Here is an 11,160-nt window from a genome sequence, read left to right as displayed (position 1 = left end):
AAAGCTACAATATTTTATAGGTCTTTTAGGCTTTAGGCCTTTACCAGTTATTACAATGTAATGTGTACAATGTATTATTTATAATCAGGCATTCAGATTTCAGGCATCAGCAAACAATTATTAGTTATTGCTATATATAATTATTATTGTTTATTATACGCCCGATCACAAACTGATAGTACACTTTTAACTTTTTGAACATAACCTAACAAACAGTTTACCAACCATAGATATAAAAATATTGACTGCGCACGCGATTTAAGATAATTTTCTTAAATCGTTACTGTGCGTAAGGAGAGAATATGCGTGAATCAAAAACATGTGTGAGAGGGAAAGCGCTGTTTGAATTACCAAAGACGATAGCAAAAAATAGAGTGCCTATATAATAATCTAGGTCTCTAGCAAAAAGTAAGTACATTATAAATATAACTAATATATATTATAAATTTCATATTTATATTTTATATGTCTACGGTCTACGAGATTACGAATCTACAATAAATACTATACTACTGTCTACTATAGATAGTTCATCGCCTCACTGCAATATACATATTTTGTAAATGTGCTGGTCAAAAACCAATAAACCAGACTTAATTTTTTCTACTTTTTTTAACTTAATTGAAGTTAAATTATTGTAACGGGTAGTTGCTAGTATATTATAAGTCTATGGCAAAAACTATTTCCATAATTCCATTTCCGACACATAATGATAGGGTAGTTTCAAGTTTATCCAATGAAAATAAATATTCTTTATAATTTATTATTGGTTAATAGTGGGTATAATATAATGTAAACAAAGAACCATAGCGATAACGGCACAATTGTTGACTATTATAAGTACAACATTACAAAATTAATTGAATTTGTCATTGTTAGGTACAGTAGTAGTTACTATTAATATACAATTAATTTACTGAATAATGAATATATAAATAATATTATTCCCCCATTTAAAAACATTTCTGGATCCTCCACTAGTCACTGTCTTAAGAGTAATCATATAGTTGGAATGTTGAATGTAAATAATTGACTGATTTAAAAATTTTTATTTTTTAAAATTTTGAACATTTTTGATTCTAGATATTCTTCTCCGGATATTTTTATAGACTACCTAATAGGTACCTAAGACTTCACGAAATACGGAATACGAAGCAGCCTGCTCAGCCTACACGTGCAACACGTTGTCGCTTGTTTTCTTTGCCGAGCGGTTGGCAATCTTGAGTAATATTGTATACAAAATCCTAATGATAAAAAGACCGACTCGACTCTACATTTACTGATTGTATCCGCGGTCCGCGACGGTGGTTGACAAGTACAAAAAAATACAAATTACAGTTGACTACGTTTGCCTTTACGACCGTTGTTAACTAAGATTTATCTCATACCTACTGACTAATATACACGCATGAGTATTGACTATCAAGTATCATAACATAATTTTGCATTAGATATTTTATTTTAAATACTTATTGGTGTAGTTGAATCTATTTTATTTTGTCATAATAACCTACAAACACTGTTTCGATCTGGCATTACAATTTATTAATTAAATTTTATATGATTAATTGCAATGGATTCGAACCTGCTGCAATGTTACGTATCAGCAAACCTGATCGTATCTAAAGCCAAATCCACGGATCCGTCAACCTGGCAAAATTTGCACACATTGCTACTACAGCTACATGAACGTTTATCCTGTAAGGTATGCCATAAACTGATCGACCGATTAAATCCCTATTTGGATGGATACGCATGTTCAACGTGTGTAAATCATCAGATAACTGAAAATGCATCTAGCACAATAATACAATGCTACAAGAAACTATGTGCTTATATTCACAGCACGCCTGTATACAAAGTAATGTGCACAAGAGTTGAAGACAAACAGTTAGTTGAATTACTAATGGTAGTTAATAATCCATCTCTATCAATTAATGGTTATAATGGACTAAGTAATGGTCTAGTGAATAAACAAAAAACAGAAGAAGTGGATAATGAAGATAAAACGTTAATCTCGTCGTCAAATGTTCAATTGCCCATTGAAAACCAAACATCCAAGAATAATATTAGTTTACAAATATTTGATGAACAGTCCCAAAATCACAAAATTCAAGATCAAACTGAATTCAACAATAATCCTAAAAAAAAGGTTAGAATATGTTTTATTTTATTTTTTTATTTTAACTTAATATATTTTATGATTTAACAGAAAAATGAACGTCGTTCGGGCTGCCGATGCGGTAATACTGTAAAAAATGCTCCTGTAAAACTAACTTGCATTGGACAAAGGTGTCGTTGTTATGCAGTACAAAAGCCTTGTGAAGAATGCTCCTGTAAAGGGTGTAGAAATCCTAGACCAAAAAGATCCAATAATGATGGCAACTTAGAAATTGATAAAATTCGTCGGAAACCAGTAACCTTAGATTTAATTTCTTCACTTCAGCCTTCACATATTGAAAGCAACCCGGTAATATTAAAAAATGTAGAAAATAAATAATAGTACAATTTATATTTATTTCAGGAATTTAGTTCTTATACAATGCATGATATGTTACAGTTGCCTTCACACAGTCAAAATTATGATCAAGGTGAGACTGAAGTCACACTTGGACATGTGAACTCAATTTTCCATTCTCCTTGAATAACCATCATTGAAAATTAGTGAGTAAGTGAAACTAGTGTTGTATGCTATTTGACGATTATTATTTAATGGTGTTGTATACTATAAATAACAAATATGTTACCTACATCTTAAATAATTATTATAATTGACTTTTGGTACTTTAGATAATTATTTTTTCTTTTTGTATTACCTTATTATATATCATTGCATTTTCATAAATATTTAAAGGTTATATTACAAAAGTTTAAATTACTAATCTCCAACATTCTAATTTAAGTGCCTTATCAAGGGTTTTAATTTCAAATACTATGATGGAAAAATATTTTATATTCATTATAATTGATAACTTCTAATAAAATTATATAAATTGCTGGACAGTATATACCAAAAAATTTATAATTGACAGTTAAGTAAAATTCTTAAAGTAGGTATGTGTAATAATTATACTATATTACTTAACTATTAATTGTAGAATGTGAAAGTATTGATATCATACTATACTGATATATTACCTATATGTTTAGTAAGATATATACCAGTATCACCTCTAAGTATGACCATTAATTTACTTATAGATAGATTTATTTACTAAAATATTACTTATTAGATAACTATTGAATTAGTAGTTGGTACAAAATTATAATTTATGATGTATTTTTGTTAAAAACATAAAATTCCTTAACCTAAACTTTGTCCAGCAAGAGAATACATTAACCAAAATCAGTTTTTCTACATATCCTAAAGTGACACCCTGATATAGGGGAACCAGAAGATTGTGGTTAGGGGGAATATACAGAATCGACATGGTCTTTCACTGGATAGAGTATATATATCAAGGGTGGCTAACGAGAAGAGACTTGTGAGCTACCAAATATATAAATAAATATGAACGAGCCAAAAAAAAAAAAAGAAAGTCTATGATGAGAGCTGCGGTTTGGCCATCCCTTATGTATACTGTTAAAATTAGGACCATACACAGCTGCCGATGTTTGCTATGGACATTACTACACAATAAGTGTTCGGTATTTGACTGTGAAAGTAACAAATTGGTGCTGCCTAATAAAAACCAGTCATCACATAGTATATATCTTAACTTGAATGTAGTATAAATATTCATTAATTAATTTAAAGTATTAAATACGTGTTAGTTACATATTGTTAGGTATTATTTAGGTGTTGAAACTAATCTAAAATTAATTTTTAAGTTCATACTCAGATAATGTATGTTTTACTATTATTTTAATTTTTTATGTCACTATTATTAGTTGATCAATTGTGGAATTGAATTGTTTGTACAATTAAGTTAAGTTTCGCTTTAAACTTAAACCTAAGATAACTTTGTAAATTGTTAACTAGTCATATATAATAAAAATTATTATTATTATATGTTAAGTTTACATTATGTTGTTACATGTATTCACTACAAGTTATTTAAAGTATTGTTCCACTATTTTAACTACCTAATAAAATACATTTACAGATTTTTGAAATAAGACTATGTAGATGTATTGTTTAGTACTTAAAATAAGACTTTGTAGATGTATTGTTTTGTACTTGAAAAAAAAATGTTACAAAATGTTTAGAAAGATGTTATAAAATTGTCATCTATTATATACAAAATATATATTCATGACATTATATTATAGTATTAAATCTATCTTAGTACTGTATACTTAGTTTAGCTAGGTATAGCTAAGCTAGTAGTTTAGCTCAGATATTTTTCAATTTCATTACAATACAAAAACTTTAAATAATCCTACCCCTATATGTACAAAAATGTTAAGGTCCACGATGACTTTTGCATTACTTGATGAGTCTGAGCTAATATATTACCTGTAGTAAATACTGAAATATTATATTTCTTTATTGTTAAAATTAATATATTAATATTTTTCCTATTAAAATTATTAAGGGGCTGATATATTTCTTAAAATTAAAAATAATAACTTCTTATTGATATAATTTTAAGTTGTCAAATAAAATGTGTGTATCGTGTATAAATAACTAATTATGTCCAAATCACAAAATAAAGTTATATTAATATAATATTAACATTTATATTTACTATGTATATTTATGGAAATAATCTAGTATTCTTAACTATTTATATGCTCTTACTGCTAACATTTATGTACTACAGTATGTTTTTTTTTTAACTTCTAGTTATTGCTTTTGTCAATAATGACCATAAATTACCTCATGATGATGTAAATTATAGTGTTTTTATTTTGTATATTTTGTGGTATGTTTGGTTACTATATGTTTTTGCATCCTGTTATATTAAACAAATTTTTAATAAATATAAGAATATATTAAGGCCTGACAAAAGATTGTCCAATTTTGAAAATATAAAACACCATGTAATTGTTTCGTGTAATACATTTGAATAGCATTAATAGTTAAGAATAGTATTTTATTAGTTTTAAAATTTGTTAGTTATTATTTTTTTTTTTTTTTTTGTATATAATCATAAGTACAATTATGTATCTTTCATATTTATGGCATATTTTAAAATCCTAACACTATATGCTATACATTTTGCATGTACACATAGTTTTAGTCATCAAATTATATAAGTAAAAATGTATCATTTTAAGGGGATTAGGAAAATTAGTAAAATAAATTGTTCTGTTGACAAAAATTAAATAAATAAGTACTTTATACATTATTCTTAAGACTTAACAAATAACTATGCTGGTGATAAACTCCATTGAAATGTTTATAAATAATTTGTATATTGTAAATAGGATCTATGTTTAGTACCTACTTATGTTATTACTTTATTAGATAAAACTTGTGCAGTCTTCAAAGATTGGATTACAAATTACTATCTTAACTTTATCGTTTTCACAATTACAATAAATGTATATGGCTAATACTTTAAAATATAACATATTGTAATTTGATACTTTATTCATATTGTGTTATATTTTTGGTATTAATTTTATTAAAACCATAAGTTACAATATTTCATTGGTTATGATTTAATTCCTGTTGTACAGTAATTAATAATTGTGTATAATTACATAATGTTTTAAAAATAGCTTAACATATAATTCCATTATAATCTTGAACATGGCCGACAGATTATTCTTCTTTGCCTCTCCACAACAGACAGAAATATCATAACATAATAATTAATAAGTCACAATATTATTTTTCTTAACTTATCAACTATGTTAAAGATTTTATAAATAAATACTTTTTATTTATTTATTTATTTTCATGAAACTCCGTTAGAACATCATGACAGTTAAAATATTACAAAAAAATAAATAAAAAGAATAAGTATTGTTAAACATTTATTAATAATTTTTATAATAATAACCAAAACTGTTAATTATTAAATATTATACAAAATTGAATAATAAAAATACAAAATCAGAAAATGTAATTCTAGTAAGATTAATGAACACTTGTCTGTTTTGGCCAATATGCAGACCATATGAAACATATTTTGAATTTGTATAATAAATCCGGATTCGAGTTATAGATACATTATACTATGTGCCATCTACAAATAGTGGTGAAATACATGGTCTTTTGTACATTTGTAACATCATTTAACAACCCTACCTGTACCACATGACATGTATGGTTTAGTTTTATAGCTTTATTTGATACCTAACCAATTATTTGTATTTAAGATAAACCAATAAAAAGAGATTTTTAATTTGACCTTAACAAGTACTATCACATTTTTGACATTCATTATATTTAGTACTATTAACCATTATACTTTAATAATAAATGGAGAAATCTGCTCTCATAGGGTGAAATTCTGTAAGTAGATATAGTCTACAAAGTAACATTTTTGAGAAGAGCATTTTATACTACACAATAGTTTAGTTACTTGATTTATATTTTGAAAATTTTTTTTAGATAGGATAAGTACAGATATATTAACAAAATTTCTTATGCACAATCTTGTAAATTGGTTTTAAATCAATTATATTTAAACTTAGTAGTTTAGCTTACGAGAGCAGAATAGAAAATAATTCATTTGTAATACCAATATTCAAATAATAGGAATACAAAAAATGAAATGCCCAAGCACAGTTTATTTTTAGAAATTTATTGAAAATATTGACTGCGAGTATTTTGCTTAATACACAAAAAAAAATATTTTTTAGGTACTTAGAAATGAAATTTTTTCTTATCTCTTTACATTTACTTTAGGTTATTTATAACTTAAAAATATTTTTTGGAACACATATGGGACAAGACAATAATTAAATAACACAATTATCAATATTTTGGTTTCTAGAGTTAATTTAATAGCTATAATGCAATAATTAATCTTATACAAATAAATTACGTTACAGAAAAATGTAACTCATTCTATTTTATTTTTATTTTCATACAATTAATAAATTCTATATTTTTAACATTTGTTGTAATAATAATCTACTAATTGTGACAAAAAAAAAAAAAAAAAAAAACAAATAAACAAATATAATAATAAAACCCCAGTGATCACAGTCGCTTTAAAGGAAAAATTAAATATATATATTTATGATAAATAAATTATAATAATTATATATATTATACAAATATAGTTGTAAACACATGAAAACAAAACATTAATGAAAATATCAAACTAAAAATAGAAAGACCAGTTTAAGTGAGAGCAAAATATAAAGCCCTGTAAATGGTATAATTTCATAGGTACAGAAAATAACATAATACAAAAAATGTATAATTATGAGCTGGCTGGTAATTCATTTGATGTTCTACAGAGTAAGTTTCTTACAAACCCTCTAAAAAAAAAAAAAAAATCAAGTAATAATTAATGTTTATTTTAAGATTATTAATTACAAAATGTCAAATTTAAGGTTAAAATATTTACCTAATAGGTAAAAAATTTTGATGGGAGTCCATCACAGGGGGAGAAATAGGAGAAATAATGCTGATTGTATTGCCAAAACGCACTTCAGTAGTGGTACGCGATCTAATTGATGTTGCTGGAGTATCAGTTTCATCACTATTTCCTAATACTCGTCGCATCAATCCTGCAGTCAACTCTTCTAATGAACTTAGAGACAAATTGAGAGGCTGTTGCGATTGTGATTGTGTCTCGTCACTCACGTCAGTCAAAGTTTTTTGGCCAGATCGCATTGATGCAGTCTCACTATTGTCAACTCTGGTATAACATCATAAAATTAATTTAGTTGATCAGGGATATGTTCTAAAAACTCTTTAAACCCACAAACATCTTAAACTTTAACAAGTTAATTCAATTAAAATTTGAGAAAATGTAAATTTGAATTTAAAGATGTTTAAATAGTTTGAGCATAATTACATTTTAAATACTTAGATCTGACACTAGATTATTTGAACATTTTTTTGCTAAGTGTAAATATTGTTTCATTATTATTATTATTATACTGATTGGTTCTTTAATCAAATCATACTCATTATTTCAAAACATATTATCGTTTTTAAAAAAACTAAATTTTTTATTGTTTTTATTTTTTTTAATGACAATATTAATTTTGAATTGTATATTTCTGAAGTAGAATATTTTTTAGTAGTATTTTATTATATACAACTTAAAATTTGAATGAGTAGTTTATGAGTATAACATTTTTGGAGGTATCCTTATAAACCACTCAATTTTCTGCTCACAGGAATTAATACTTATCTTCAAATCTCAATTTGTATGTATCAAAATACTCAAAAAAATATTTTGATTTAGAATATAAAATTTAAAATCTATGTTGTCATTCAAAAACATAAATATAAAAATTAATGATAAAACATATTAAAAAATATTGCGTTATTTTGACTAGAAATTACATAAAAAAAATATATTCAAAATCGATAATAGATTTTGTTCAGTAAAAGAATCACCACGTATTTTAAAATTTACATTTTATTAAGTTTGACAAACTGAAAGTATGGAAAAAGTTCAAATAAGATTCAAGTTTCAGTTTTTATATACATACATTCAGTCTATCCTTAATTTATATTTAATAACTAAGTTGATTCATATGTTTATTTTTTAAATATTTTGATTATTAAAGTAGGTTTCAATTTTTGGTAAAAATAGTACTAGGTATTTCAACTGATCTGTTAATAAATAATTACTTTTGAGCTAATAAACTGCCAGCTAATGCAACAGTACTTGCTGATTCTCGATCGGCATCTCTTCCCAATGCAGTATCACCATCCCAATCATTCCAGAATGACGGTTCTCCAATGGAAGGATTTCCAATTTCAGCACCATGACTTACAGTATCACCATCTATAAATAAAATAAAACTGATAATTAAAAAAGTACTTAAAATAGATTAGTATTAAATTTCAACTTACCAGTGGTTGTAAAGTAATCAATATTAACTGTTTTAGGAGCACTATGCTCTTCATCAAAATCAAAATGTACTCCATTTGATGATGTAGTAACTCCACAGCCACCTGAGCGACACAGAGATACTGGAACTACACCGTAAACATAGAATAATAATATTGGAACTCCAATTCCAACAGCTAAACTGGCCATAACTGGTGCAGCAATTAACTGAAAAATACAAGACCCATTATATTTAAAAACAATTAAATATTAAAATTATGATATCTTAAAAAGCTATAAAAATACATTTTAAATTTTTTTAGAAATAACTAACCCTAGACAACTTACATTTTACCAATTTATCTATTTAAATGATTTACAAGTCATTTTATACATTACATACAAACTAGTTTTACATATAGGTATGCTAAACATCATTTGTAATATTACATGGTACTTATATTATGACTCCAGACCTTAATGACACCCTAGGTTAATTTAAATTTTTAAAGCTTCAAGCACTAAATGACCCAAGTTTTAACCTTTAAAATCAAAATTTATAATAAATTTCTACTTTATACATAAATGATATGATATAGTTAATAGTAGGTACGTTTAAAAATTGTTAAATAATGGTTATTATTAGGATGACTTGAAATAGAACATGAATGTTGTTGCATTTGCAACTTTTTTCCTACCTACTTTTTTAATTTATTGCCAAATAGGTACGTTTTAAATGAGTATCATGCAAAGTACGAAATAAAATCTAAAAGTTTTAAATATAACTTTTTACAGTTTATGGATTTTTATTTTAATTTTATTGAATTTACTCATTTATAGAACTATTTTAGTTACAGTCGACCATAGACTGTCGTATTATAGATAACTAGATAAGATTATACTTTAATACCTACTGCATTACCGCCAGATATAATGTTATCTTATAATATAAAAATAATTAACTTAACCGTCCTAACCATCAACCGACATGGAACAGTTTTTTGAGGTATAAGAAATTATTAGCTCAAAATCGAAGAGGATTCGGTTTCGAAAATTTAAAAAAAACACAAGTGCAATGTAATGATGTATAACATAGTCGTAATATATTTATTGATGGAATTTTAGATTATAACAGTAAATTTAAAACATTTATAACAAAACGTTAATTTTTATCGATTTTCCTGTTTTTTAGTAGGTATTACAATATCCGTGCCATAATTATAAAAAACAGCGTACCATATAATATAAATGGAATTTAATTCTAATATTATAGATAAGTCTTCAACTCAAATCCTTATTATTAATAATACACAAGGTAGGAAAGAAATCATAATGGCAAAATAATCTTTAACTTTTGACCGTTGTACAATTAATAACAAAGATGCAATAGGTACTTATAATAATTTAAGTTGATGAATTAGTTGTACACAAGTTTTCCATAAAATGGTATCGCAAGTAATTGCGTATGGTTTTATCAAACAATATTCGTACGTTTTCAACATCATAATTAAATACAATAGTTAAACACTGGGATGGTAAATTACTCCCTGATTAAACTGGAAAACAAATTGTTGATGGATTACCAATTGTCATAATTAATAATTGTAGTAAACAACTATTAAGTGTAGTTAAGTTATTAGAAATCACTTCAAATACTCAAGCAAATGCTATTTACCCATACCTAGCAGAATGGGGCAGAATTTGTAACACGTGAAGGCAATATGTTTTAATACTATGGAGTTAAATAAGAGTTAGTATAGAAATATATATATAATATTATAATATTATACTTATATATTTTAATAATTCAAGCATTTTTATTTTTATGGTTTAGGCAGAATCGGTGACACATGCGTTTTACTTTAACAATGGTTAGAAAGGAGCTTAGGTATTACCTACGATATTTACCCAGTTGTCATCACATTTATAAAATAATTTTAAGAAATGTTTTTGATCAAAAATTAGTTTCAATATCTGGAACAAACGTTCCATCATTTCAATTACCGAGGCCAAAATGTAATCTTAACAAGTAACAACTTCAAACCTGGACTCCAAGACACTAAAGTTAGTCAACATTTAAATGATTCCATTGAATGTATCTTAACATTTTACATAACTGAATTAAATATGATTTATTGTAAGGAAAACCGAGAATTTCTTAGAGTAATTATAATCTTTTAAAATGGTACCCTTCCTTGTGGAATCTTGCTTCGATTTCCAGAAGCAATTCATCATACTCGCT

General features: G+C 25.8%; 2 protein-coding genes across 5 annotated transcripts in view; one reads left to right on the top strand and one right to left on the bottom strand.

The window, feature by feature from the left end:
* Positions 1-267: 267 nt before the first annotated feature.
* On the top strand, positions 268-2,794 carry LOC114127070 (E3 ubiquitin-protein ligase MSL2-like). Of its 4 annotated transcripts, none has more exons than XM_050201203.1 (4): positions 268-408; positions 1,084-2,152; positions 2,213-2,470; positions 2,561-2,794. In XM_050201203.1, exons 2-4 carry the CDS (start codon positions 1,574-1,576, stop codon positions 2,642-2,644), a joined length of 921 nt encoding a protein of 306 aa, XP_050057160.1. In that variant the 5' UTR covers positions 268-408; positions 1,084-1,573; the 3' UTR covers positions 2,645-2,794. The 4 variants fall into 4 exon arrangements, with proteins under 4 accessions (XP_050057160.1, XP_027846990.2, XP_050057159.1 ...); XM_027991189.2 differs by having other exon boundaries at positions 2,525-2,794; XM_050201202.1 differs by having other exon boundaries at positions 2,213-2,485.
* A 3,117-nt stretch (positions 2,795-5,911) lies between these two features.
* LOC114127390 (E3 ubiquitin-protein ligase RNF19A-like) overlaps positions 5,912-11,160 on the bottom strand; it is a 35,921-nt gene continuing 30,672 nt past the window's right edge. The window contains exons 10-13 of the mRNA XM_027991621.2: positions 8,942-9,146; positions 8,717-8,873; positions 7,476-7,769; positions 5,912-7,386 (exon numbers count right to left, since the gene is read on the bottom strand). Coding sequence (XP_027847422.1) covers positions 7,329-7,386; positions 7,476-7,769; positions 8,717-8,873; positions 8,942-9,146 — 714 coding nt within the window. The 3' untranslated portion in view covers positions 5,912-7,328. The remainder of the gene's footprint in view (positions 7,387-7,475; positions 7,770-8,716; positions 8,874-8,941; positions 9,147-11,160) is intronic.

Source organism: Aphis gossypii, chromosome 2, assembly GCF_020184175.1.
Source record: "Aphis gossypii isolate Hap1 chromosome 2, ASM2018417v2, whole genome shotgun sequence".
In the NCBI taxonomy this organism is placed as follows: domain Eukaryota; kingdom Metazoa; phylum Arthropoda; class Insecta; order Hemiptera; family Aphididae; genus Aphis; species Aphis gossypii.
This window is presented reverse-complemented; position numbering and strand designations above follow the sequence as displayed.